The sequence below is a fragment of the Tarenaya hassleriana genome, unplaced genomic scaffold, assembly GCF_000463585.1.
Source record: "Tarenaya hassleriana unplaced genomic scaffold, ASM46358v1 Cleome12, whole genome shotgun sequence".
In the NCBI taxonomy this organism is placed as follows: Eukaryota; Viridiplantae; Streptophyta; class Magnoliopsida; order Brassicales; family Cleomaceae; genus Tarenaya; species Tarenaya hassleriana.
In genome coordinates, this window is record NW_010962392.1 from 2,920,809 (window position 1) to 2,947,236 (window position 26,428).

General features: G+C 41.8%; 8 protein-coding genes across 9 annotated transcripts in view; 4 read left to right on the forward strand and 4 right to left on the reverse strand.

Moving 5' to 3' along the window:
• Positions 1-581, reverse strand: part of LOC104806769 (DEAD-box ATP-dependent RNA helicase 39) — a 4,359-nt gene extending 3,778 nt beyond the window's left edge. The window contains exon 1 of the mRNA XM_010531829.1: positions 2-581. Coding sequence (XP_010530131.1) covers positions 2-482 — 481 coding nt within the window. The 5' untranslated portion in view covers positions 483-581. The remainder of the gene's footprint in view (position 1) is intronic.
• A 344-nt stretch (positions 582-925) lies between these two features.
• On the forward strand, positions 926-2,036 carry LOC109116394. Its single transcript, XM_019201746.1, has one exon. It carries the CDS (start codon positions 1,098-1,100, stop codon positions 1,905-1,907), a length of 810 nt encoding a protein of 269 aa, XP_019057291.1. The 5' UTR covers positions 926-1,097; the 3' UTR covers positions 1,908-2,036.
• A 321-nt stretch (positions 2,037-2,357) lies between these two features.
• LOC104806772 (dolichyl-diphosphooligosaccharide--protein glycosyltransferase subunit STT3B-like) lies at positions 2,358-6,095 on the reverse strand. Its single transcript, XM_010531831.1, has 6 exons — positions 5,029-6,095; positions 4,101-4,637; positions 3,556-4,010; positions 3,181-3,303; positions 2,988-3,047; positions 2,358-2,673 (listed from the first exon to the last, which is right to left on the reverse strand). The coding sequence occupies exons 1-6, from the start codon at positions 5,941-5,943 to the stop codon at positions 2,544-2,546; spliced, it is 2,220 nt and encodes a 739-aa protein (XP_010530133.1). The 5' UTR covers positions 5,944-6,095; the 3' UTR covers positions 2,358-2,543.
• A 227-nt stretch (positions 6,096-6,322) lies between these two features.
• Positions 6,323-8,718, reverse strand: LOC104806773 (sphinganine C4-monooxygenase 1-like). Its single transcript, XM_010531833.2, has 3 exons — positions 8,475-8,718; positions 7,791-8,136; positions 6,323-7,195 (listed from the first exon to the last, which is right to left on the reverse strand). The coding sequence occupies exons 2-3, from the start codon at positions 8,019-8,021 to the stop codon at positions 6,656-6,658; spliced, it is 771 nt and encodes a 256-aa protein (XP_010530135.1). The 5' UTR covers positions 8,022-8,136; positions 8,475-8,718; the 3' UTR covers positions 6,323-6,655.
• Positions 8,719-10,413: 1,695 nt separating this feature from the next.
• LOC104806775 (NAC domain-containing protein 17-like) lies at positions 10,414-14,064 on the forward strand. Its single transcript, XM_010531837.2, has 6 exons — positions 10,414-10,849; positions 11,265-11,542; positions 11,632-11,916; positions 12,050-12,671; positions 12,907-13,610; positions 13,882-14,064. The coding sequence occupies exons 1-5, from the start codon at positions 10,663-10,665 to the stop codon at positions 13,275-13,277; spliced, it is 1,743 nt and encodes a 580-aa protein (XP_010530139.1). The 5' UTR covers positions 10,414-10,662; the 3' UTR covers positions 13,278-13,610; positions 13,882-14,064.
• Positions 14,065-14,164: 100 nt separating this feature from the next.
• On the forward strand, positions 14,165-16,578 carry LOC104806774 (uncharacterized oxidoreductase At4g09670-like). Of its 2 annotated transcripts, XM_019201729.1 has the most exons (3): positions 14,165-14,501; positions 15,040-15,297; positions 15,756-16,578. In XM_019201729.1, the coding sequence occupies exons 1-3, from the start codon at positions 14,295-14,297 to the stop codon at positions 16,377-16,379; spliced, it is 1,089 nt and encodes a 362-aa protein (XP_019057274.1). In that variant the 5' UTR covers positions 14,165-14,294; the 3' UTR covers positions 16,380-16,578. The 2 variants fall into 2 exon arrangements, with proteins under 2 accessions (XP_019057274.1, XP_010530138.1); XM_010531836.1 differs by lacking the exon at positions 15,040-15,297 and having other exon boundaries at positions 14,165-14,759.
• A 1,167-nt stretch (positions 16,579-17,745) lies between these two features.
• On the forward strand, positions 17,746-22,475 carry LOC104806776 (somatic embryogenesis receptor kinase 2-like). Its single transcript, XM_010531838.2, has 11 exons — positions 17,746-18,317; positions 19,201-19,333; positions 19,412-19,483; positions 19,680-19,823; positions 20,017-20,088; positions 20,180-20,251; positions 20,447-20,559; positions 20,773-20,904; positions 21,007-21,348; positions 21,432-21,826; positions 21,927-22,475. Exons 1-11 carry the CDS (start codon positions 18,224-18,226, stop codon positions 22,239-22,241), a joined length of 1,884 nt encoding a protein of 627 aa, XP_010530140.1. The 5' UTR covers positions 17,746-18,223; the 3' UTR covers positions 22,242-22,475.
• A 404-nt stretch (positions 22,476-22,879) lies between these two features.
• Positions 22,880-26,199, reverse strand: LOC104806777 (IST1 homolog). Its single transcript, XM_010531839.2, has 6 exons — positions 25,964-26,199; positions 25,580-25,712; positions 25,396-25,499; positions 24,861-25,032; positions 24,195-24,335; positions 22,880-23,948 (listed from the first exon to the last, which is right to left on the reverse strand). Exons 1-6 carry the CDS (start codon positions 26,011-26,013, stop codon positions 23,070-23,072), a joined length of 1,479 nt encoding a protein of 492 aa, XP_010530141.1. The 5' UTR covers positions 26,014-26,199; the 3' UTR covers positions 22,880-23,069.
• Between the last annotated feature and the right edge of the window lie 229 nt (positions 26,200-26,428).

Consider the following 26,428-nt stretch of genomic DNA (forward strand, 5'->3'; position numbering starts at 1 on the left):
ACGCTCTTACGCTCGAGAACCGCAGGGATTCCAATACACTGGATCTCCGTCGGAACCTCAATGTTCATCTCTCTCAGAGCACCCATCACCTCCTCGCTCAGACCCAGTTCCTCGAAATTCTCAACCACCTTCTTCTTCTTCTTCCTCTTACTGTTGCTCTGCTCGCTATCATCTTCTCCATTGTAGATACCCGCCGGAGATCGCGTAGATGAGATTTTACTCTGCTGCGGTTTCGCGGATTCCTTCAAATGCCTGAGCCTCAATCTCTCAAGCAGGATCGTGTGCTTTAATTGGTCTGGCTCTTCGAGTTTCACCTCCTCCGGGGCTGGTGCTGCAGCGCCGCATAGAGGCCGAAAAGCGGGGGAAAACCTGGGGTAGGGTTTGGGGAGACGGAGAGATGGGAGAAGGTGAGGGGTTCTGGAGAAGGAGAAGAATGATGAGGAGAGAGAAAGGGAGAGGATCGTTCTCGAGACACCCACCATAGCTTTCGCGCGTTTTTTGTTCTACTGTCAGTTGAAGACGATAGGGTATTTGCGAGGTTTATGAAACGTTCATGGAGCTCTCTGGTATTGAAGAAGAAGAAGAAGATAGGTTTGGGGGGTGGCACAAGAACAACGAAGAAAACATTTCGAGCCGAGCAGGCCCATTAAAGGCCTAACCAGAGTCCAACTGGGCTACAAGCCCAATAAGGATCCAACAAAAAAAATAACGGAATGTAAATGAATTTATCTGTTATAATTTTGAAATTAATTACAATTAAATTGTTATTAAATTTAAAGAAAATAGCACATTATATCAAATAAATATAAGAAATATAACATTTTCATAAAAATACAAAATCCGTGAAATTACGGAAAAAAAATCCTGTAAAATTACCTGACAACCAAACAGCCAAAGTTTTCCCATGAAATTACGGAAAAAAAAATGGAAACTTTCTTTTTTTGGTGATAGAAACAAAATCCGTGTTTTTTTTTCTCTTCTAAATCTCAATGTAAAAAGGTTTTCTCTAATCCCAAACCGATCAGGTAATCATCACTCTATAAATTCAACCCCCAAGTAAAGATGCAGTGTTCGTTTTCCTCCATCGAGACCAAACAATGGCGTTCACTCGCTTCCACGCCGTCCAAAAATACACCCTCGCAATCGACCCCGAAGCGCGTGGTTTGGCCATCGGGCTTCAGATGCTGATTGTTCGTTACAGGAATGGCCACGTAGAGAGCGATACTTACGGAGGGTTTCGGCTCTCGTCTCCTGAGATTGTCGGAGAAAAAAGGGAAGAGCTGTTCGGCTTCTTGCATAGATCGGGGCTCGACACCGTTGGCGCCGAGTCCATTCGAGGGTGCCTTTCTGGTTTGGCTTTGGAGGCCCTTAGCACCGAACCGGGAGATCTCCGAGGTGTTTTGACGCTGTTAACGGAGGTTTACGTTATCACGGATAGGTTCGTGGACGACTCTCGGGTCAGGATAATCAACAGACACGGCAGAACGAGGGTTCGCCACTCTTGGAGATTCGGAGACGAACTGTATCGGAATATTCAACGGACGATCGTCGTTGAGCATCGTACCCCTCGGGTGTTCAGAGGCGAGCCTGACGAAGACGAGACCGACTCTATGACCCAACTTGCGATTCAGGAATCGTTCGACGAGATCAGACCGCAGGTTAGACCGGTTTGCGAAAGTGCGATCGATTCTCTGAAGGAGACGACGGCCAAGGAACGGGGGATCGGAGAAGGGGACGGTTGTGCGATCTGTTTAGAGGATTTCGTGGCCGAGAAAAAGTCGGCTGCCCTGCCGTGTCGTCACGAGTTTCATAGTGAATGTATTGTGAGGTGGCTTAGGATAAACCATGTCTGCCCACTGTGTCGGTTTCGGCTGCCACGCGCGACCGGACGGAACTCCGAACGGTGAAACGGACAAGGCCTGTCTGGGCGATGAAATCGTCTTATAAACTTCGAGTGCCGTCGTAGAGTTGTTTTATTTTTATGTGTTTCCTATTTTGTCCTTTTTTTTGGGTGCAATGCGCTTTCTCTTTAAACATTGCGTGCGTACGGTATGGGCTCTGTTCTTTGGATCTTAAGAGAAAATTTAATCATCAGTAAATAACCTATTTTAACCGCAGTCCGAGGATGGAGATGTAAAAAATTTGCAGGTGATCCAGAGGAAGAGAACAACGAGAACAAACAAATTGCCGACCACTCATTTTATTTTTATTTTTCATAGGACATGTCAGGATGACTTGCCAAACTCGTCCGTTCATTTGAGAGTTCTGAAAATTCGATATTAATATATAAGTTATCCTTTTTTGTTTCTGTAATTTTCCTAAATAATTACAATATCGTAGATTTTTAACAAATCTAGTGATATTTTTTTTAACATTCAATAAACCAAGTGATGTTTGGGTAATCTAACGTTGAAGCATAAACATAAACGAGTCTTAAAATCGGAAAATCTTTTGATCATATCCCTAAGACAGTCCAGAAGGGGACTGCAACTCTAAACAACGCATAAAAAGACCGAAGCTATTATGATATCTAATGATCAAAATCAGAACCTGTTCTTCGGGGGCTTGACCCTGTAGATTCGGACAATCCAGTTGGACGTCGTGAACGCCTCTTCCAAGTGTTCCAGTTTTATGTCTTTGTTCCCTATCTCCACCCCTCTTGCCCTATCGTACCTGCAACAACAGCATTTCCCCCCGTCCATCAAATCCTTACTTTGTTCAGATTTATCTCAACTCGAGTTTTGTTCTTCTCTATATCGGGTAAGGAGAAGACCCATAAGGGCTCGGGAATAGCATGATCATATGATCTCACATGCATGCTCCTAAACGCAGGTACTCAGAGGTCAAAAGCAATAAATCTTTCGGGTTTTAGACATTTGCATTGCTAAAAGAAGAGAAATGAGTTCCGATTGGTAATCTATTCGCATTTGCCTTGATTGCAGATGGGTTATCAGATACATTAGGATGATGGAGGAGATGTATCATACCCGGGGGGCTTGCCGTATTCTGTAACCAGCTCACCAAACCTGTAGTAGCATAACTTGTACCTACAAAAAAAAAGGCATATTTAAGATGAACCCACACTGATCTCATCTATCTATTCATCTCCCGAGATTCTGGGTTTCAGTCCAATCTGAGAAAAGAAGCATAAAAAGAGTGGAGCCATAAAGCTGAACTTACATGAGGCAGTTCAGCATCTTTGGCGCTGCTCCTTTGTCAACACGATACTCTCCATTCACGAGATAATCGGGTTCCTTGATCACAGGGAATACCCCGCCTCCAATTCTCACCATCCATAAGAATCTAACCCAAAAATAAAATGATATCGGTAAATGTGACAGCATCAACAGTATCTAGAGTTTCTGTCCTACAGCTCACCCAAAAACTGAAACACCATGATTGCAGTATCTTCCAGTTCCATTCAATCAGATGTTCATCAGTAGGTAATAGGTATGCAATGCATTTATATGCCATCAATCAATAACGCATTTGGTGGATATGAAGTCATAACAAGATGTTCAACAGTAAACACGTGCAGAAGGTAAAAGGACTTACTTGTTGATGTCATCTGAAGAATAACCAGTGACCCCGCCAAAGACAACTAATACATAGTCCACATCAAGTGACCTCATGATTCCATAAGCCTCGTCTTCATAAGACGACATGGCTCGTCCAACAGTGGCAATGTGAGTGTTGTTCCATGTGTTGTTATCAACTATAACAGTTCTATTTCCCATGGCAGTGATTTGGTACCCATAGTCCCACCAGGACATGATCTTAGCATCCTGGGGAGTGTTTTGCCTGAGCCAGTAGTAAGCCTCACGATAATCGTCAAAGATAACTCTGTTCCCATGAGCACCTCTGGCAGCTAGGACGATGGAGGGAGACGAATAGGCTTCTGATGTTACCCATGTGCAGTGAATAACATATCTACTAAGCAAGTAAAATACGCCAAGAAGAAGTGCAATAGCACCATTCTTCTGGAAAGGTTGCGACTGATCAAGTGAAACCTGCTAGGCCATAGCCAAATGTTAAAAGTTCAAAATAGAAGTGAAGTGACTCGCTTAAAAGCAGCAGACCAGAGAATTTAAAGATCTCACCTTTGAAGAAGCCTTTGAGCTACCTGCTCCTTTGGTGGATCCAGCCTGAGCAACCTTCTGCTTTGTCCTTAGTAGTGAAGTCAAATTCTTGACAGTGGCTGAGACAGCTATGGCACTGATAAGACAAACCGCTGGGGTGGCAACAAGAATGAGCCGGACCATAACACCAGCAAAGTACAAGCTAGTGAGACCGTACATGACGATAAATATAGTGGCATCTGACAAGCACTTGAAACAGAAGTAAAGACCCGCCGGGAAAAGGAATAGCAAAATGTGGTAATCAAACATGAAAGAAGACCAGGCTGTAGGCTGATGCTCAGAGACAGATGCAATGATGGGTATGTTATCCTTTGCATATGTCGGGTCAAGCAATGAGTAAAACCGGCCAGTCCATGGTGAAATGTAGCCAGACGCTGTTCCTACACCCAGAGCAATAATACCGACCAGGACAGCCGACGTCACAGTTATGCTCAAAAAGTTTTGGAACTTCTTGGGATCATTGAGGAGGTACTTCACCCAGTCGAGGAAGTAAAACACCTGTATCAGTAGATCAAATTCTTTAGCGATAAAGGCATGTGATGTTAAACAGTAATTTCCAGGCGAATATGGCAAAGAAAGCTGCATTACTCTCGACAAAGTCAGAGGTTAAGCAGAAAACATATTATGTCGCCATGGCAGAAAATCATTCTACAATCGCAGAATTTGCGGAACTAGGAAATAGGCAAACTAGCTGAAACTCGAAACTGCGAATTTTAATTCTCCAAATAAGTGTTGGGAAAGCAATAAAGCAACAAAAGATAAATCCACCGCTTGCTAATAGATCCCAGCCTATTCCAAACCATATCTCAAGGATCACAAAAATTCAACTAGATAAATTAGACCCACAAAAGCGAATCCAAGAAGGAAGAAGATGGTTCCACGAGCGAACCTGCATCAAGAAGAAGACGCCCATGGCGGCCATATGCTCCCCAGATTGAACATGTTGAAAACCAACGAAGCGAATCTGCATAGCGAGCAGCATTCCCAAGATATACATAGAATTATAAGCAATGTACAGCCTCATGGAATATCTTCCAGTGATCAACAGCACCAACACGTAAAGTGGAATAAGATTAATGATGAAGACATAGCCTCCCCAAGCCGAAACCATGTAGAAGTAGCCAAAGGCGGAGGCAAGAGACCAGGCCAGTGACCCAGTGTTCACCGCCTTCACAAACAGGTAAAAAGTGAACAACAGAGCGAAAATGGCGACACCCTCGTTATCGTAAGAACCGGCGACGGAGCGCGAAATGTAACCAGGGCAAATGGCGATCAGAGCAGCTGCGACAAGCCCAGCTCCTGAATCCCAGATCTCTTTTCCGAAGAAATACGCGACGACGGTAGTGTTGGACGCGAAAAACGGAGCCGTCAGAACGCAAACCTCACGGATGTGCACGAAGAAGCGTAGAAACCGCAGAGTCCAGTAAATCAGAGCGGCGGTGACCATGAGACCTGGATAAAGCGTACCGCCGATAATCCGACCGAGTGGATACCAACTCTCCGAGTCGAACCAGTTCCAGAACTCGTAGAAACCTTTCTCGGTGAGGAAAAGGGTCGTGCGGTAGTTGAAATAGGGATCGAACTCGTGGATCATGGACTCGTAGCGAAGAACACTAAATAGGCGAGTGATGAAGGCCAAGACATAGACGAGACAGAGGATGGAGACACGGATCAGGAGCTCTTGCTGCTTCGTCTTCAATTTTAGGGATTTGAGAGAGAAGCTGCTCAACAGATCTGGGCTCGACTTCGCCGCCACGGCCGCCGATTTGGCGCTTCCGTTCACCGGCTCTGGTTTTCCTCCCATTTCCGGAGAATAAAAAAAGGAACAGCGATCTCCGATCAGTTCGTTTGCTGTTGTCGTTGTTCACAGTCAACTAGTCGGAGAGAACAAACTAAGCTACTGATTTTCCATGAAAATCTGTAATTTTATTTTCTATGGAAAATGGGGGAGGAGAAAATCTCTCGCCGGAGGTAGCAGACAGGTTGGGATCAAATGTATTTCTTGATGGGCCGATTATTGAGCCCATTAACTTTCAAAGCAACTCAATAGATTTATCCTTTCAATTTTTTTTTTAAATATACCATTTAAGGTTATAACAAAACATGTGATCAGTTCCATGTACATGTACTGCAACTCAATAGATGTATCCTTTCAATTTTTCGATGAAATTAAACCCGAAATGTGTAGCCGAATCGTAGAAACAGCTCCTCTCGAACGGTCGGTATTACAAAACAAATTCGTATTCTTACAGTACACAAACTCGAACAAAGACAGAAACTGGTCTCGGACATAACTCAACCAACACTTGAAGCAAAATACTGCACACTAAATGGTGAGGTTGCCACAAAGAAATCCATCATAATAAGCCCTAACAGTGAACAAACTAATCATCTGGAGCTCAAGACGAAGAGCCAGATGAAACACCAGCACACTTCTGGGTCGAACCATCTCTATCAGAGTTTTCCAGCGGGGAAGCAAGAGTGGAAGTAGTAACTAGGCTTTTAAGCAACTTTGGCTAGTCTTTCTTCAACCTGGCCTCGAACCCTCCATCGGCCCGCTTCACCAGATCATACGGCATGTGGGTTCCAAGAACCCGGTCCCATATCGAGAAGAAGGGCTGAGAATAGTTATACTTGGTGCCCTGAAGCTGGTGGTGGATGTCATGGTAGGCACTGTTGTTCTGAAAGAAGAGGTGAAAGACGTTGCCCGGCAACCAGAGTCCACAATGATCATCAACCGTTTTTATCACCGCAAAGCAGAAGAAGATGACAGCTGTTCTCGCTGTCATTCCCGAGATGAGGAATGAAATTGCTCCACCAAATGTGTCCAGAAGGAGACCTTCGAGGGGATGGTTGTAAAGGGCACCGATTGCATAAGGAACGACTAGCCTATGATGCTGGGAATGGACATGGCGGTAGAGAAACTTGTTCTGGTGCATGTACCGATGGACAAAGTACTGCCACGTATCCATGACAAACATTGCTATGATTATCTGCAAGATTTGAACAATAACAGATGGCTGTTTTATCTTCCCTGATGTTTGGGCCGATGTGAGCTGTAGGAAAACATAGACAACCACATTGTTTCAGTGACACTCCCAGAAAATATATCGCAAGCCTTAAAAAGTCCTACAATGAAGTGAATCAACCATATCAGACAGTATCTGTAGAACTAAAGCCAATGTAGGATTGAACTCCAGTAAAAGTATAAACCCCCAGACACTATCGAATTTTAAGCAATTTGCAAAGACACGAGCCCACAAGTTAAAACAACTAACAATGCTTTAGTGTTCTGCTTGAATGGGTTATGGAATTACCAACATCATGAGCTACAGAGGGGAAACAAACAGTCTAAGAATCTTCTTTAAGCATTAGTGCATTACTGAATTTTAAGCACTTAATAAAGATCTTGAGCTAAAATAACAAAACAAGGTAACAGGTTGGAGCTTTCTACTTAACCCACTGCAATTTCCAAGAAAATAAGCTAAGAACAAGGCAAGTACCAGTCTCTGAATTTTCTCTTCAAGCCATGGGCATGTTGCAAAATTTTTAGCGTCTTTCAAGATCATGGAAACACAGAGTGGAAAATTCTTTACTCAGGAAAAGAAAACAACAGAATGCGTATAAGCTGAAGGAATTCTTAAAACAAACCAGGAAGAGGCATTGGGCAACAGTAGCTTGAACGAGCTGTTGAAGCAAAACACCCTTGACCACAGAAGGGAGAGGCACCAAATTCTTCTCCTCCTCTTCCTTCTTCGTATGCAGTCTGTACTTATCCAGAGGTTGTAATAACTGATAAAACCCGCCATATAACCAGTATACTATAATAGGGGCAAATGTCCCCATAGTTTCATCGCTAACATATCCTTCCCAAAACACCATTGTCGAAAATTGAGCAAAACCCAGAAGCCAAAGATCCTCAAAATCCAGTCTTGAGAAGAAATCTGGCTATATCCAGACAGTAAAGCCTAGAATCGATCCGAAATCTCCGCAATCCCTAACACATTGCCAAAGTAATGGGCAAAACGCAAATGCAATCAATTTCAAGCGACATGAAGTATCCAATTTAGATGAAAAGATTGAGCAACATGCAGAATTTCAAAACATTCGATCGATTCCCTTTTCATTGTGTAAGAGAGAGAGAGAGAGAGAGAATGGTTGAGCTTAATCTAGTCAGTTCGTATCTGCATCGGGTAACTCCGACTATCAGAGTATGTGGAAATTTCGTAGTGTACAGCTTTCTCGGGACAGTAGATAGAATGGAAAAACAACATACTAAAAATGGGGAAGAGGATTGACGTCAGAAGGACGAGATGTGCAGAATAATAAACTCACAGAGATCAAGATCGATCATGGCCGCGCGAGAATCTTCAGAGAAAGGAAGAATTCCCCAATGACGACAGTTCAGATCTGAAATCTTCCGTACATTTCCGAGTTCGAATTCTAATCAATTGAAACGGGAAAGTAAAGCTCGGTTACAGTTGGGCTTTCAACAAAATCTAAAAGTCTCTCTCTCTCTCTCTTCGATTTCAAATTTTTCCGGGAGGAGTGGCTGTTTGGACGCCGAGAAAATGAGATATTTTTGTTTTTTAACCAAAGCATTAAAAAAAAGCTCCAATTACCACCAGTCTAAGGGATAGCCTCCCGGTTTCCTCATTCCCCTCCGGATATCTGACACGTGTACGGTCAAGATCAAACACGATCCGTTTAAGGTGCATAAAACCGCTTCACAGTCTCCGCCTCCGGTTCGAAACACGCGTTTTGAATCATGGCATGGTAAAATGTTATCATGACTTTGTAAAATATAATAAGATCTATATGCTACTAATTTATGTTCTAGTGGTATAAGAAATTGATTCAAAATTAATTTTTATTGATACTTTGGATATAAAAATATGTTGATTGTTAATTGTTATATGGTATATTAGAAGATTATTCAATCATTCATGTTGTCGAATGGGAGATGTCTAACTTTAAATAAAACTACCAAAAAAAGTAAACATGACAATTACCTAATTCAATTTGATTATCCACCTCTAAAGTCAACACGCACCGATCCAATGAATTAAAGTTTTAATTATATATTTATATATTAGAAATAAAAATATATTCCAAACATTTGTATTTCATCACGAGTTTTTAAGTATATTTAAAATTTCAATAAAAATATAAAAAAGTATATAACATAGAGAATTATAAGAATCTAAAAATTCAGTTAATACTGAATAATTTAAAATGCAGTATTGTAATAGATAATACATTCAAAATTAAAATATCATTAGTTTCAAATAATTATTCGAAAAATAATATATAATAATTTAATATTTAAATAAGCATTATTACTATGTGAAGACCTTCAGAATTTGAGCCAATATATATACTATTAAATAATAATTATTCACATAATTTATAGTACTTTGGTGAGAGATAATATAAATTATGAAACAACTGTAATATCCAAATATCATACGATAAATATAATAACACTAAAAATAAAATCGAACAACCAAGGGTTTTTGTTTTTGTTTGCTTGTCGTCTGAAATATTAATATTTTTTTTATATTTTTTTTTTCGTTAACCAGGAGATTCACCTGGACCTTCGACCTAGGCCCGGGAGCAGCTTTTAGAGGTCTGGTGACAGGGGTTCAAAGAACAACACCCTCCCAATCGAAAATACCCCCTTCCTCTCCATGAGTTGGTTTCGAACTGACGACCGGGGCTCAGAAAGCAAAAGTAAATTCCACAACAAACGGTCGAATCTATGGCATGATATTATAATATAATTATACAAATGGATGCAGGGAACCAAATGCATTAATAAATCAAATGTAATCGAAGTTTTTTTTATTATTATTATGTGTTAAAACTTTTATATTTTACTTTGAACTTGTATTTTTACAGTTTATCATTTACCATTTGAAACTTGTTTTTCGAATGTGCTCGATCCATTATCCAATATCCATTGCCCAACAATGGTAAGATATTATGACAGTTTCAGTAATCAATTCAAAATAAGAAAAATATCAGGTAAAAAAGACATTAATAAATCATCAAATAACATTTTTAACATAATACTTTTTTAATTGTAAAAAATAATGAACGCGGCAACGCGCCTTTCCACCTTAAAAGCCTAGCACTTGATTTTGGGCCCCAATCATTATGGGCTGGTAAGACCCAGAGCCCGTCAGGGTTTGGTTCCGTACGGTCAAGTCAACAATGCAGTTTTCGCGGAAATTTCCTGGAGAGCCAACGAAACAAATCTCTCATATCTCCTGATTTTTTCCTTTTTGGTTCCTCACATCTTTCTTCCCTTCTCTCTCTATTTTCTTTCTCCGGTCGATCAAAACCCTAGGGATCGATCGTATCATGTAGTGACGCTTCTTCTTCTCTTTTGGGTTCAAAAGACGAAGAGAAGAAGCTGTTCAGGTGTTCTGGGTTTGGTTCCTCGTTGACCCGATTGATTTGTAACATTTGTTCTACGGATTCTTTTGACGTGAGGGATCGGAATTGGTGTGGGACGAGGATGGCGGATTCATCGCCCGATTCGTGTTTCAAAGGAGGTAGATTTTGCGCGCCAGGGTTTCGATTTCACCCAACTGATGAGGAGCTAGTGGTCTATTATCTGAAGAGGAAGATCTGTAGGAGAAGGCTCAGAGTCAATGTAATCGGTGTGGTTGATGTGTACAAATGGGATCCCGAGGAATTGCCCGGTAATTTCACTGTCTGCTTTACGCGACTTCTTATCTGCTCTCGCCTCTGTTGATTAGGGTTTTTTCTTGCTTTTCTCTACTTGATCATGGTTCTGTCCTGCTACCCGTTCAATTACTTTGTAACGTTGATGATCTCTCGATTTACTGTGAAAAAAGGATGGTTATTGAATCTAACAGCCATCTTTGTCTATTTTTGAGGATTTTGTTTTTGTATTTTGGGATTATTTGATGAGAACTTTGTTCTCGTCTATATTAAATTGATTTCAGTTTGCATATTTTCCTGGTTTTCGAGCTTTTATCTTCTTAGCCTTAACGGGCACATAATTTTTCCGTCACAAGATAGTTTTTTTTTTAATCTTTGTATCGAGTTATGTCGACTTTAGTTCACTAACCCACATCTGTTAATTTTGAGCAGGCCAGTCACTGTTGAAGTCAGGAGACCGGCAGTGGTTCTTTTTCACTCCAAGGAGTAGGAAGTATCCCAATGGAGGTAGGTCAAGTAGAGGCGCTGCAAATGGGTATTGGAAAGCTACAGGAAAGGATCGAACCATCGTGTATAATGCCCGAGCAGTGGGAATCAAGAAGACTCTTGTTTTCTACAGAGGCCGGGCACCTAATGGTGAACGAACTGACTGGGTGATGCATGAGTACACAATGGATGAAGAGGAATTTGGAAAATGTCAAAATGCAAAGGTATTAGGATATTCTCTGCTAATGCTTAATGTGTCTGTCTTTCGTGTCATGCATTGCCCTTAATTGGTTCGGCTTTTTTTCCTCTTCAGGATTATTATGCTCTTTACAAACTGTACAAGAAAAGTGGAGCTGGTCCTAAAAATGGTGAACAATATGGTGCTCCATTCCAAGAAGAAGAATGGGTTGATGATGATAAGGAAGACACAAATAATGCTGCTGAGCCAATGCCTCTTGCTGTACAGGCTGAAAGTGCTGCTCATGTGGACGATGGTGTACTTACTCATGATGATATCGAGGAACTCCTCAAGGGAATTGCAGATGCACCTGAAGCTCCTCCAAGGCAAATCAACAACCTTCCTTATGCTTTTCCTCAGGTTAGTTTCTTCTCTCATTAAATGATACAGACTATATTTTGTAACCAAAGAGTGCACTGTTTTTTTAAACCTATATTTTCAGTATTGGCCTAACATTTGTATCCTTCTCTATATGTATAATTTATCTTCACAGATAAACAGCGAAGAAGAGATTCAGAGCACATTACTGAATACCTCTTCTGGCGAGATTCTCATTCCCAAGCAAACCGGAGAGTTCATGCCAAACAGTCAGCCTAATGACAAGCACTTGACTTTTGACTCTCTTATGTCGGCAAAATCATTCGTGGCTACTGAAGTCACATCGACTACTCCCAAGACCATGGAAGCAGTGCCTTTAATGTTTGAGGAGGAAAATTACCTACAAATGGATGATCTTCTGATCCCTGATCTGGATGCTTCTGCAGTTGAGAAACCCCTGTCACCCTTGAACACTGATGAGTTCAGTGGCCTGAATGAGTTTGACCTGTTGTTCCATGATGTCGCCATGTCTTTTGATATGGATCCTGTCTCTCAGGGAACAACTGTTAGTCTGTCTTCTATAAATGATTTTGTTAACAACGCAGCAGACCCAGAGCAGCAGTACCCATATGATCAGTTCCAGGAGCAGACTGTAGAGAGCCAGTTGAACAACCTCACAGATCCAAGTGCAGTTGCTCCAGATCAGTTCACTGGCGATCTGTGGCTACAAGAAGAGATGGCTCATCTCGTTGATGGATCACAATATTATTCTGAAGGACGTGCTTCACCATCATCAGGTACTCAGTCGTCTCATACACATGTTCCAGTGCACTCTCACCAGTGAATTTCCGGCTCCATTTGGATACCCCAATCTGCATGTGGCATTGATTGAAACCGAGCCACTGATATGATATTCTGCTAATTTTCCCTTTGCTTGTATACCTTCCACACTTATCAACTCCCTGTTTGAATCTTAATTCTTAAGCTCTAGTCCTTATGGCTGATAATTTTCAGCATTTCTCATTTGCATAGGTGTGATACATGGGCCCACAAATCCTCCTATGGCCCCGGCTACCCAAGACCCGGGAGGCAAAAATGGCCCTGGTGCTACGAGCCAGTTCTCTAACTCTTTATGGACATTAGTGGAATCCATTCCCTCCCCACCAGCTTCTGCGTGTGAGGGTCCTCTGAACCGGACCTTTGTGCGTATGTCTAGCTTCAGCCGCATCAGGTTCACTTCAAAAGCAAATGGAACCTCTGTGGCTAGCAACAACACTGCCATAGCAAAGAAGCCTAGCTCAAATAGAGGTTTCCTTCTCTTATCAATCCTTGGTGCTTTATGTGCCATCTTCTGGGTGTTCATAGCGACAGTTAGAGTCTCTGAGAGATCCGTCCTATCATAGAAGCGTATTGGATTATCTAACTGGTGGAGATTTTGTAGAATCAAAAACTCTAATCTTTGGTAAGTTTAAGAGGAAAAAATGGAACTCACTAGTGTTTCAGGGTTTGGCCGTGAATCTTTAATGTGTACAGAGTTTGAATAACTAGAAATAAGGAAGGAAGAAAAAAGATTGTATTTTTTTGTTTCTTTCTCTAATGATTATCTGCACATATTGCCATCTTTCTTGGTGACCATATAATCATAAGTGAAGAGAAGCAGAGACAGAGAGAGCATGTCTTGTAGATGGGTGTGGGGATTCGGATCAATGGAATCAAAGAGACTATTTGATCACAGGGTAAGTAATTTCCTTCCGCTGGTTTGGCTTATGAAGCCTACACAGTGTGCGTGTACATGTTTGTTTAGTCAGTTCAGTTCCCATGGGCATGAATTGCATGGCTCGGACCGACCTCTGTTGGTGGAGATGCAAGTGTGGTTCCCTTTTTTGTTGGTCGCTAGGGCCCACCAGAGTGTCGCAGGATCATGAACTTGGAGAGTTCGGCAGTAAAAGATGTTTTGTGTGTTGCTACGTAGAAGTAATGAAATATGTGTTTTTTTTCTTGGCAAAGGAGATTGATCATGGACCATGAGTCTGCGTTCCACCATAGCCGTCAAAGATCTAACAGTGTTGTTGAGGAGCAAGTAGTAGCTGGAGAAGTGTATCTCCTTTATCTTACAATCAGTCACATTTGGGATTCTGACACGTGTCATGTTTCCTGAATGGATGAATGCAAAATAAACTCACTTGTCTCTTTCGTGGATTTAGGAGGCAATTAGTGTATAATTAAATTTGAATAAATAAAATTACAAGGTTGGCGTTCTTATTTTAGATTAAAAAAAAAAACCTTCTTTTTTGGTAAAAAAAAGGAGACGTTTTTCTTTGGATCATGTCCTATTTAGCAATTCATATCCGTTACTTGATCCTTCCACACACCACCATCACACAGTTCCCTCTCTCGCTCGCCGGAAAAGGCTTTAATCAATGGCCGCTGAATCCCCCATCCGAATCGGAGTTCTGGGCTGTGCCGAGATCGCTCGGAAAGTCTCTCGCGCCATCCATCTCGCTCCCAACGCCACCGTTTCCGCCGTCGCCAGCCGCTCCGCCGAGAAGGCCAAGGCATTCGCCGCCGCGAACGGTTACCCTCCGACGGCGAAGATCCATGGCTCCTACGAGTCTCTCCTCAACGACCCCGATGTCGACGCCCTCTACGTGCCGCTTCCAACAAGCCTCCACGTCGAATGGGCTGTACGCGCCGCCGAGAAGGGCAAACACCTCCTGCTCGAGAAACCCGTCGCCATGAACGTCGCGGAGTTCGACAAGATCATCGCGGCCTGCGAATCCAATGGCATTCAGATTATGGACGGGACGATGTGGGTGCATAACCCTAGGACCCAGAAGATGAAGGAATACCTCTCGGATCCCGAGCTTTTCGGACAGCTCAAAACCGTAAGGCCCTGACACCGAATTCGAAGTCTATTAGGGTTTATCGTTTTGTTTCGTAAAATCGAATTAATCATGAATGTGACTCTGGAGACATTATGCTGTTGAGATTTACGTCGGATTCTGGGTTTATCTCACCAATCCAGGTTCGTCCATATCCGCATACTTCGTAGGAATTATTCAGGTTATCCATTCTCTGGCTTGTGAGTCGTTCTTCATACGATGCGTGTGTTCTTCCCAGAATCGTTGAGTTTGTCAAGTTAACATTGAGTCTCTCCTCAACGACCCCGATGTCGACGCCCTCTACGTGCCGCTTCCAACAAGCCTCCACGTCGAATGGGCTGTACGCGCCGCCGAGAAGGGCAAACACCTCCTGCTCGAGAAACCCGTCGCCATGAACGTCGCGGAGTTCGACAAGATCATCGCGGCCTGCGAATCCAATGGCATTCAGATTATGGACGGGACGATGTGGGTGCATAACCCTAGGACCCAGAAGATGAAGGAATACCTCTCGGATCCCGAGCTTTTCGGACAGCTCAAAACCGTAAGGCCCTGACACCGAATTCGAAGTCTATTAGGGTTTATCGTTTTGTTTCGTAAAATCGAATTAATCATGAATGTGACTCTGGAGACATTATGCTGTTGAGATTTACGTCGGATTCTGGGTTTATCTCACCAATCCAGGTTCGTCCATATCCGCATACTTCGTAGGAATTATTCAGGTTATCCATTCTCTGGCTTGTGAGTCGTTCTTCATACGATGCGTGTGTTCTTCCCAGAATCGTTGAGTTTGTCAAGTTAACATTGTCCGTCGAAAACGAGCTTCCGCTTTTCCGGAATCGGCTTGGGGCAAATGACATTTTTTCCCATTTCCTCGTATCTAACTTTGCTTTCTGGAATCGTGTCCGAATGCTTGATAGGTTGAGAACGTTTGCTTTTAAGAACGAATGTATCCACTCCATTGCACTCACAGAGGATATTTCTCTTGGACTCTCTCTGCAGGTTCACAGCTGTTTCTCATTTGCCGGGGACGAAGATTTCCTCAAGAACGACATCCGGGTGAAGCCAGGTCTCGATGGGCTCGGAGCCCTCGGGGATGCAGGCTGGTACACGATCAGGGCTACCCTTTTGGCCAACAACTACGAGCTTCCCAAATCCGTCACTGCCTTGCCTGGACCCATCCTGAATGAAGCAGGAGTGATCCTCTCTTGCAGTGCATTCCTCCACTGGGAAGACGGGCGAACTGCCACGATTTCCTGCTCCTTCTTGGCTAACCTGACAATGGACATAACCGCGGTAGGAACCAAAGGCACTCTCCACGTTCACGATTTCATCATCCCGTTCCAAGAGACCGAGGCCTCGTTCAGCACGAGCACAAAGGCTTGGTTCAATGAAGGAGTGACCGGTTGGGTTAATAAGCCGAGCGAGCACAAGATCATGACTGAGCTCCCACAGGAAGCGTGTATGGTGAGAGAGTTTGCCCGTCTGGTCGGGGAAATCAAGAACAGAGGAGCGAAACCAGACGGGTTTTGGCCGAGCATCAGCCGGAAGACACAGCTGGTGATTGATGCAGTTAAAGAATCGATCGGGAAGAACTTTGAACCGATCGATCTCTCGGGCCGTTGAAGAGAAGAGCTTGTGACATGAGTTCTTTCTCGTCTTGACTTGTGTCTCCATCCGTGAGTGTGTCTCAGCCCCGTGAGTGTCGGAATTGTCTTGGACTCAGTACTAAGTGTCAATAACATTATGGGGAAAACGTCACGTTACTCTTAGAATAAATAAATAATATTGAGTTAAAACATAAAAGCTGAACATCCAACTCGTTCTTCTGTATATTGATTATATATATAAACTCAATATATTCATAACATAAAAATATATAATAGTATATTTATCTGTTGGGAAAACAATTGTATGCATTTGGTATACATTGAAAGTATTTGAGATTAATATGTAAATAAAAGTGTTTTCTTTTTCAATTTTTTTAATACATGTAACATGACCTTAATTCTAAATTTATTTAGAGACAACTGTACAAATTTTTTCGTTTTCACTCATTTTGGTTTTGGATTAACTCTTACAACAATTTTAAGTTATTTCTAATAGTAATACCATCATTTTAAATTTAGAAGTTTCGGATTAAGATTTTCTCATCGAATGTCGGCAACTTGTCGACAACTAAAACAAAAAACACATGCTTTTCTTGGATTTGAGATATCAAGAAAATTCACTTATATTTTGTTTAAATCTGTACGAAAATTTAATTATATCTCTTTCCAATAGTGAAATCGAATCCAGAATTTTGAAGATGATTTTGTCACTTCTAACCAATATTGGGTGAAAATTTTCATTATTATTTTAGTGTTTGTATTGACAGCTTCAAGTTATCTATAAGAGTCAATAGCTGATTTAGAAGTTCATATAATAAGTATATAATAAGTTCAGATTACTATATACTAATTGTTCTTAATCATACCACGTTTTCTATTAAAAAAAAAAAGTGTCTGATGCAGACCGTATATGCACGATCCCGAAAGGTACGAGGGTACGAAAGTACGTGGAGACATTCAGTTGGTGTATTTTTAATCCGACGTGGCAGAAAATGGGTCCCATGAGCACTTTGACCGGAACGGGGTCTAGGAGTAGGAGAAGCCCACGTCACTTTCCACGATCGCCTGCCCGAAAGCTCTTCCTTCGTTGCTCCTCCCGTTCGGGCAACGGTCAGTCTCCGTTCGGGCAGTTTAACGTTCCACATTTTCCTATTAACCTATGTGGATGATACATAGTATTACAAAGCAAAACCTTCTCTTTAAAAGCGATCAAAAATCAAACCTTATATTTAAACACAGAAAAATTAAAAAAACATAAATTTGAAACTATTTTTTGGGCAAGTTTTGAACCTTTTTTTCTGGATTTTTTTATTTAAAATGTTGATTTTTTTTCTTCAAGAAAGTAATGATTTAGGGAGATTTATTTAAAATTTTGTCATCCTCGCCAGTGGCACGCTTCATTGATAGAGAGAAAGAGAGAGAGAAGAGAGAGAGAGGCAATGAGAGCCATCCCTGAAGAGTAGGCTTTAGAGGGAGATGGCTGTTCCAATAGAACAGAGAGAGGAAAATAAAAACAGAAAGTTGAAACCTTTTCTCTGAAAAGGCACGAAAAGATTAAGGGGTTTTCAGCTGAATCCTTTTTTTTCTTAATAAATTTTCTAGTTTGGATCTGATATAAACCCCAAAAATCTCACCCCTTTTTTACGTGCATTGTGGCTGTTACTGTTGGGTTTCCTTGGCATTTTTCTGGGTTTGTCATTAATGAGAGAGATCAGGTGTAATTTCTCCGATTGAAAGATGGGATTTTGAAGAGTTCATGGCGCGATTTGGGAGCTAGGGTTTTCTTTGGACGGTCATGGCGGTGCTTAGTCTTGTTTGGATCTGAGGCTGATTTTGGTGGCACTGTGGTCCTGTCAGAAAATGGAGCTAAAAAATCTCCAAGCTTGCGGTCTTGTCTGGTTGATCTCTCTGCTTCTGCTGAATCCATTGTGGCTTGCTTACTCCAACGTGGAAGGTCAGTTCGCTACTGTTCTTCCCCCTTTTTCTTTCTCCATTAACGCCTTTTTTTTGGCTTTCGATCACTTTCAGTGGTGCATACATGCTGCAGAAAAAGTAGAGATTCTTAGGTCTTTCTCGCTGTTGTGAAGGAATTTTGATAATCTGGTTCTATTTTAAGGGTTTAAGATATGTTTTCATTATACTCTTTTGTTAAAGTTTTGATTTTGGGGTTTGTTCTTCTCGCTTTGGTCGTAGCTGTTTCCCAGTCTTGGTTTGGCAGTATCTTAAGTCATAGCGTTTACCTACTAGATCAGTTGAAAGCTTTAGCTTGATGATGATTCCCTGATGATCTTTGTTCTATTGTCTTCTTTAAGATTACTGATTTTGTTCAACGGCCTTAAAATTCTCGGAAATCCTCTATGTAGCTCCTATACTATGCCCAAAATGCTATTTTTGGCCAAGACCCGCAAAAAATCTGCAAGGAAACCACTGGATTTTGGGAATTGGGAATAAAAAATCAGCGAATGTTTGGACGAAAGAATGGAAAGGATACTACTGGAAAAGGATGATAAAATCTTGTTTAGCACTTGGAATGTTTTTGGTTTCTGGTTTAACTAACGGAGATCATTCATCTCCCACGCGTAAAATGTGAATACCAAAAGCTGGATTTTGGATGATATGAAGCATTTCGTCCAAATGGATTGTGTAACCTGTAACCATTTTGCCGTTTACACGTAAACCGGATATAGAAAGTGACAACAATACCCGTCACCGCCAAAAGTCATCTGGCTTTTTGTCTTAGAGTTGGATTTTTACTCGCAATGTCGGAGATTAAAACTATATATGGATGGTTTAACATCTTCCTGAAAGGCAAGCTCTTGTACATATGTTGTCAACAGGAGATGCATTACACAGTCTCAGAGCTAATTTGATTGACCCGAGCAACGTCTTGCAAAGTTGGGATCCTACCCTCGTCAATCCATGCACTTGGTTTCATGTAACATGCAATAACGACAATAGCGTAATAAGAGTGTGAGTATTTCTCTACTGCATCTATGTTACTGATTAGTGTATCTTAAGATCTTGTCTTAATTTATTCTCTTCTTGTAGTGATCTTGGCAACGCAGCTTTATCTGGACAATTGGTCTCCCAGCTTGGCCTGCTCAAGAATCTGCAGTACTTGTAAGTTTATTCCAAAGAGAAATGATGGTGGAAATGGATGAATATTGGACACATGATGGATTCAATCTTTGGTGTGTTTTTTTGGTTAGAAATTAATTGCTAGGCATTTCCTGTTGTTTATTTCGTTATATATGTTCTAAAGATTGAATCTTTCTTCTTTGTGTATGTTTTAATATCATGTTTCGGTTTATGACAGGGAGCTTTATAGTAATAACATAACCGGGCCAATCCCGAGCGATCTAGGGAACCTAACAAACTTAGTGAGTTTGGATCTCTATTTAAACAGATTCACCGGTCCTATTCCAGACTCTTTGGGAAAACTCTCAAAGCTGCGGTTTCTGTAAGAATCTCTTAACCTCGTCATGGAATCTCTGTTGGTAAAAACATGCAATTTGTCTTGCTTGATCAAAGGTTTATGGAGAATTGTATGAGTAAATCACTTAGATTATCGATATCTCTAGGATATTTATTTGGAGGCTCTTGATTTAATACGTATGGTATGGTATGGTGTGAAAATTTTGTTGCAAGGATAGTCGGCTCAACAATAACAGTCTTAGCGGGCCGATTCCCATGTCATTGACGAATATCTCAACCCTTCAAGTATTGTGAGTATTATCCGGTCCGTTGACTCCATTCCTCTCCCCGTGTTCTTTTGAAGATCTCAACCGGATTTTCTTGCTCTCTCGTGGAATTCAGGGATCTATCAAATAACCGTCTTTCTGGATCTGTTCCCGACAATGGCTCCTTCTCGCTCTTCACTCCTATCAGGTCTGATTCTGATGGCATTCATAGCCTAGAAAACTTCATTTCGGAAACATAACGTTTAAATCATCGAGAAAACTAAAGATGAATGTAGAAGAAATCATACTTGAATCCATCACTGTGATGATGGGAGTTCATGTCTTGAAAGATTCATTACATATCTTAATGGTTTAGATTTACGAAGTCAGTTCTTCTATACAGTTTTGCAAACAACTTGGATCTCTGTGGTCCGGTTACCAGTCGTCCCTGCCCTGGATCTCCTCCATTTTCTCCTCCACCGCCATTTATACCGCCTCCTCCTGTTCCTACACCAGGTAAATAGAACGAGTTGAACGCAAAGCTCTAAACTTTACATTCACTCATTATTCAGAAGAGATCGAATAATTCTTGCTTTCAGGAGAATTTGCGAGTTTCATACTTTTTTTTGCATGCTTTTGATGGCGTTTAAAGCTCTTGATCAGAACGAAAAACTTGTCTCGGTGTGCATTTTTTCATTTCGATTTCCTTTGGTATACCAAACTTTTCAGCTGGATATAGTTCCATGGGAGCGATTGCCGGAGGAGTTGCTGCGGGTGCTGCTCTGCTTTTTGCCGCCCCTGCTTTAGCGTTTGCTTGGTGGCGCAGAAGAAAGCCTCAAGAATTCTTCTTCGACGTACCTGGTTAGTGTCCATCTCCGCATTTTCAGAATCCAAAAAACGAATACTTTGTTTCCGAGGACGAAAAAGTTTTCTCATTTGCCTTTCCGGGTTTCATGATTACAGCCGAGGAGGATCCTGAAGTTCATCTGGGTCAGCTCAAACGGTTCTCTCTGCGAGAACTGCAAGTTGCGACCGATGGTTTCAGCAACAAGAACATCTTGGGCCGAGGCGGGTTTGGGAAAGTGTACAAAGGCCGCCTTGCCGACGGATCATTGGTTGCCGTGAAACGGCTCAAAGAAGAGCGTACTCCCGGCGGCGAGCTTCAGTTTCAGACTGAGGTCGAGATGATAAGTATGGCGGTTCATAGGAATCTACTGAGGTTACGTGGCTTCTGCATGACACCGACTGAGCGTCTTCTCGTCTACCCTTATATGGCTAATGGAAGCGTCGCATCGTGCTTAAGAGGTATCCATGATTTCTTGATCGGTCCTGGATTCGATTCTGTTTTTCGCGGTGTAAACGAGCGATTCTGTCTTGTCTTGTTGCAGAACGTTCAGAGTCACAGCCACCTCTAGATTGGCCAACAAGAAAGCGGATCGCGTTAGGGTCGGCCAGGGGCCTGTCTTACTTACATGATCACTGTGACCCGAAAATCATTCACCGCGATGTGAAAGCGGCGAACATTCTCTTGGACGAGGAATTCGAGGCAGTGGTTGGCGATTTTGGGCTGGCCAAGCTGATGGACTACAAAGACACACACGTGACCACCGCGGTGCGTGGAACGATCGGGCACATAGCCCCGGAGTATCTCTCCACCGGAAAATCGTCGGAGAAGACCGACGTTTTCGGGTATGGTATCATGCTTCTCGAGCTGATCACCGGTCAGAGGGCGTTCGATCTGGCGAGACTGGCGAACGACGACGACGTTATGCTTCTGGATTGGGTAAAAGAGAAAACACAGAAAGCTGGAAACTTTGATGAAAATTCAGATCTCAACCAGGAAAAAGTTGCAAACTTTGATCTCTGTTCATGGAATTTAACAGGTGAAAAGCCTATTAAAGGAGAGGAAACTGGAAATGCTGGTGGATCCTGATCTGCAGAACAACTACACAGAAACAGAAGTAGAACAGCTCATCCAGGTGGCACTTCTCTGCACACAGAGCTCGCCAATGGACAGGCCGAAGATGTCGGAAGTTGTACGGATGCTGGAAGGGGACGGGCTGGCCGAGAAATGGGACGAGTGGCAGAAAGTGGAGGTTCTGAGACAAGAAGTGGAACTGGCCCCGCATCCTGGTTCGGATTGGATCGTTGATTCCACAGAGAATCTTCATGCTGTTGAGTTGTCTGGTCCGAGATGAGACTTTTTTATGTCCAATCAACCACAGAGGCGAGGAAAAGATGAGGAGGAAAAAAAAAGGTCACTGAATTTTTTGTTTATTTTTTAGATTTAGGGTTTTTTCTTCTCTTCTTTCCATGATTTCACGAGGAAATAGTTGATGATGAAATGTCGTGTAAGCATATCTTTGTCTGTGTATTCATTACATTATCTGCATATAAGCTGCTGGAAATCTGTCTTCGTGTTCGAATGCAAATGCACCCCAAAGCGGGACTCCTACTGACAAGATTTAGGGCATTAGCCCGTTTTTGTTTTAGATTTGATTCATAAAAAATTCATGATAATTTGCATTTCTTCAGCCATGGTGTAAAATCAGGGAGTAGATGTTTACGGAAAAAAAATCATGGTATATATGTAGATTTTTTTTAAAAAAAATTACATCATGTACTCTCTCTCTCTTCTAATTATAATTTTGATTACATGACAGTATATAATATTAAATTTATAATAATTTTATCAAATTATTAGTAACAGGATGAATATGATAAATTAGTATAATCACCATATATTTAACAAATATCGTATGCATAAAATATAATTCTGATCACATTGTCACAATTGTCGAAGTATATAAATTGAAATCAACATAACAGACGGGAGGATATTTTGAGCAAACCTTACATTAAACTACGTGCATTACCACTCTCAACAGTTCTATAAAATACAACATGTGAATTTTACTAAGAAAAAACATTCAAGAGACATCAAACTCATTGTTCTTTGCAAGAGTGAAAGAACAGTAAAACTGAAATATCTGGTAATACAGGGGAAGTATTACACTACACAAGAATTAAGAATCACGGGGAGATCTTGAATCAGATGAACGGCCTGAGTTCTGTGACGTGAACAGATTAGGGTATGAGAAGTAGGGATCATCTTCCATCGAAGGCAGTCTCTGGGGTAACTGTGGGAAATCGCCAGAGCTGCTCGTCGAGGAGTTCTGATGATCCAAATGCGGTTTTCCACAGCTCGGTGTTTCCGGGGTTTTGTCACCCTGAAATTGGTTCTTCTCAGTAGAATGGTCGGTGTTCTTGGTAAGTTCGGCGATTCTAAGCTGAGCAAGACTCGCAGCCGAACGGGCGGCTGCTGCTGCACGTTCTGCAGTCTCAGCCGCGATCTGAGCGGCTGCCAGTACATCCTGCAAGTCCATGTCGGGTTTCGTTCTCGGAACATCTGGTGGAGAAAGACTCTCTTTCGCAGAGAAGGTTTCTGAGCCCAGAGATGGTGCTGAATAATCACTCCACTTTACAGGATCCGACTCTGGGACATGTGATGGTGGAGAAACAAAAGGCGAAAACTGCTGTTCCTCTGGCATTTTTTTGCTTGATTTTTTGGGAGATTCATCTCGGCTAGAGTTTGATTTAGCCTCGGCTGTAATCTCCGACTCAAAAGGCAAGTCCTCAGAGGTATGTTCATCACCGTCAGCATGTTTTGCTGACTCTTGTACGTTTTCAGGGCTTCGGGATACTGCAGATTGCGCAATCGGGGCTGCACCTGGATTTGGCCGCAGAACAACATTTGGAACCTCAGGAAATTCCAAAGTATCAAGGTCAGAATCAGAATCCGATTTCTCCTTTTGCGCTGCAAACTGTGCAGAATATGATCCTTCATCGTGTTCCTCCTTCGGTAATGGCAGCGTAGAGCCGCCACCAAATTGCTTTGGCCCATCCTGAGAAAAAAATGAAGACAATTTAGGAGATAGAGACGAGATAAAATACACTCAAGGCGGCATATTGTTTTCCCCAGGTTCACGAGGGAAGCATGGGTGGCCAAGAAACTGAGCTCAGTATATATGTACATACATACACGCAGAGAGGAGGGTACCATGGATCTAAATATCCACAATCAGAACTGCAGATTCAGTGTTTGATTAGTTCAGTTTCATATACATATATTGCACATCACATATACCTACCAGGAGATCGTCATGAGATTTGAAGAACTCGGTTTCTGTAGCAGAAGGGTTCCAATCAAGCTCATGTTCTTCTGCGATATCCTTGAGAAGTTTCAGTTTAGTTTCCGGTGAAGGTGCACATACAGACAGCAATTCCACCAACTGTAATCGTAAATGACGAATGAAAACAGCAACCCAAAGAAGGAACATTTCGTGATTAAACCACACTAAAAGATGAAGAGGACCAACCCAATTCGAGTCTCCACCTGGTGGGGTACTGGGAAGGGAATATACTAGGCAGCCTTACCCTATTTTTATATAGAGAGGCTGATTTGAACCCACGACCTCAGACCCCACGGCAAGTGAGCTCACCGTTGAGCCAAGCGGCACTTCAAACTAAAAGATGAATCTTAGTGATTAAGTCCAAACTATTTTGGTTTAGTCTTTCTTACAATATAGAAGCTAAGTATATAATATCAAACAAACAATTTGCCACTATATCTCTAGATACAGATCTAGAAAATTGATTAGATCTAATTTTATGAATGCATAATCATTCGTAATGACCTGCAGATGCCAAAGTAAAGGATTTCATATGGATTATTTTTTCATTGCCTAATTCAATCTATTTGATTGTAATTATTGTATCAACAATGCACATTCACCGCTAATGAGCTTTGGACATACCTTACGATTAACACCACAATCCGGTCTAAGCTCAGTGGCAGCTGCAACAAATTCCTTGCCATATTTGGAAACAAATAACATCTGGACCTGCTGCAACTCTGGCAAGTCAGCACACCTTGGTGCAGCAAAACATACACTTGATATTGCTTCTTTTAAATCTAATGGACATTCCCTACAAGATTCGGATCAGAATAGATGTCAAAGCTCAAATCTCGATTTCCTGGTCAACAATGGAGCAGAAGAACCTCCCCAGAAAATGGAATATCAACCCGGGTCTTTCATGTATTGTAAAAGAATATCAAATTACTGTGACATATAACCTAAAAATTGCAAGACAAAAAGTGGTCTACGGTTATGAATTTGCTTCTTCAGACAATATTGGAGCAGAAGATCAACAAACAAAATGGTAAAACCAAATGGATTATTACGAAGTTCAAGATTTGCTTTCTCATTCAACAACTAAAAAGAGGAATCATGAACAGACAGAACCAAGCAAGGAACTTCCATATGAACAAACATGCCAAGAATGTATAACCTTTGTGATTCAATGATCGGGAGACGGACAGCCATTAGCTCACAGAAGAGCTCAATAATCTCTTGAGCAGCCATCATCTTCTCTTCCCTCACAATATGCTCCACCTGCGACAAAACTTGAAAAATTTAGGAGCTTTGCCAAACAGTTAATGGAGCTAAGAGGCAATGGAGGCAACGAAGCAAACCCTAATCCGAGCAGTGGCTTCCTGACCAGTCTCGAGGAGCTTAGCGATTTCGCGGCGCATCTGCTTTATCTGGACTTCTCTTCTGTTCCGAAGCAGCTTTATCCGAGGCGTCGTTAACTTGAGCAAGGTTTTACTGCCAATTATTACAAAACCCAGAATGAGATATTGTCTGGTTAGCAGAGATGAAACGCCGAAATCATGAAGAGGTCGAAGACAGTGCGAGCAATCTAATCCAAGATTAAGCCAAATAACCTTCCCAGGATTCTTTCAAAACGTTCAGTGACGCGTAGAATTCTACACAAACCGAATCAGAACACATTCTTTTGCCAGACCCGAATTTCAAAATCCAAAAGAGAAGATAGAACAGAATGAATACGAGAGTACCATTTTGCAGCTTTGAAGCCCTTGTTGAAGAAGGAATCGAGCATCGACATGATCCCCGACGATGATTGATCGAATCAGACAAAAGAACCGGATCGATCAAAGCGCGTATCAACTCAACATTATTTATACCCTTGGTTGGGGACTCAATTAAGATTATCGGACGAAGCTGGAAACTTGCAGGGATCTTGCTTCTCAGCGAAGGATACGAGGAAAAAAAAATCTTCAGAATTGGTTCATAATTATTTTTAATTTTTTTATATTTTAAAATAATCAATGTTACGGTTGATTAGATAATTTATTCAACCAATAAGGTTTAGGTGACAACGAAACCACGTCGGTGGTAAGTGGGCTGATTCGTGGCCCAATCTCGTACTTGGGCTACACATCTTCCTATTTGCCCTGATCACATCTATCCAAATTCCAATATCCTTTCTTAAGAAATTATACCCTAAATCTTTATATAAA

Coding starts and splice junctions, on each gene's coding strand:
- LOC104806774 (XM_010531836.1), top strand. CDS start 14,295: ATGGCCGCTGAATCCCCCATCCGAATCGGAGTTCTGGGCTGTGCCGAG. Junction 14,760..15,755: donor TTTTCGGACAGCTCAAAACC/GTAAGGCCCTGA, acceptor CTCTCTCTGCAG/GTTCACAGCTGTTTCTCATT.
- LOC104806776 (XM_010531838.2), top strand. CDS start 18,224: ATGGAGCTAAAAAATCTCCAAGCTTGCGGTCTTGTCTGGTTGATCTCT. Junction 20,905..21,006: donor ATTCTTCTTCGACGTACCTG/GTTAGTGTCCAT, acceptor TCATGATTACAG/CCGAGGAGGATCCTGAAGTT. Junction 21,349..21,431: donor CGTCGCATCGTGCTTAAGAG/GTATCCATGATT, acceptor GTCTTGTTGCAG/AACGTTCAGAGTCACAGCCA.
- LOC104806773 (XM_010531833.2), bottom strand. CDS start 8,021: ATGGTGTTTTGGGAAGGATATGTTAGCGATGAAACTATGGGGACATTT. Junction 7,196..7,790: donor TTGCCCAATGCCTCTTCCTG/GTTTGTTTTAAG, acceptor GTTTTCCTACAG/CTCACATCGGCCCAAACATC.
- LOC104806775 (XM_010531837.2), top strand. CDS start 10,663: ATGGCGGATTCATCGCCCGATTCGTGTTTCAAAGGAGGTAGATTTTGC. Junction 10,850..11,264: donor GGATCCCGAGGAATTGCCCG/GTAATTTCACTG, acceptor AATTTTGAGCAG/GCCAGTCACTGTTGAAGTCA. Junction 11,917..12,049: donor TTCCTTATGCTTTTCCTCAG/GTTAGTTTCTTC, acceptor TTATCTTCACAG/ATAAACAGCGAAGAAGAGAT.
- LOC104806777 (XM_010531839.2), bottom strand. CDS start 26,013: ATGTCGATGCTCGATTCCTTCTTCAACAAGGGCTTCAAAGCTGCAAAA. Junction 25,500..25,579: donor AAGCCACTGCTCGGATTAGG/GTTTGCTTCGTT, acceptor GTTTTGTCGCAG/GTGGAGCATATTGTGAGGGA. Junction 24,336..24,860: donor ATTGTGGTGTTAATCGTAAG/GTATGTCCAAAG, acceptor TTACGATTACAG/TTGGTGGAATTGCTGTCTGT.
- LOC104806772 (XM_010531831.1), bottom strand. CDS start 5,943: ATGGGAGGAAAACCAGAGCCGGTGAACGGAAGCGCCAAATCGGCGGCC. Junction 4,638..5,028: donor GCGTCTTCTTCTTGATGCAG/GTTCGCTCGTGG, acceptor CTACTGATACAG/GTGTTTTACTTCCTCGACTG. Junction 3,048..3,180: donor AAGATGCTGAACTGCCTCAT/GTAAGTTCAGCT, acceptor TTTTTTTTGTAG/GTACAAGTTATGCTACTACA.
- LOC109116394 (XM_019201746.1), top strand. CDS start 1,098: ATGGCGTTCACTCGCTTCCACGCCGTCCAAAAATACACCCTCGCAATC.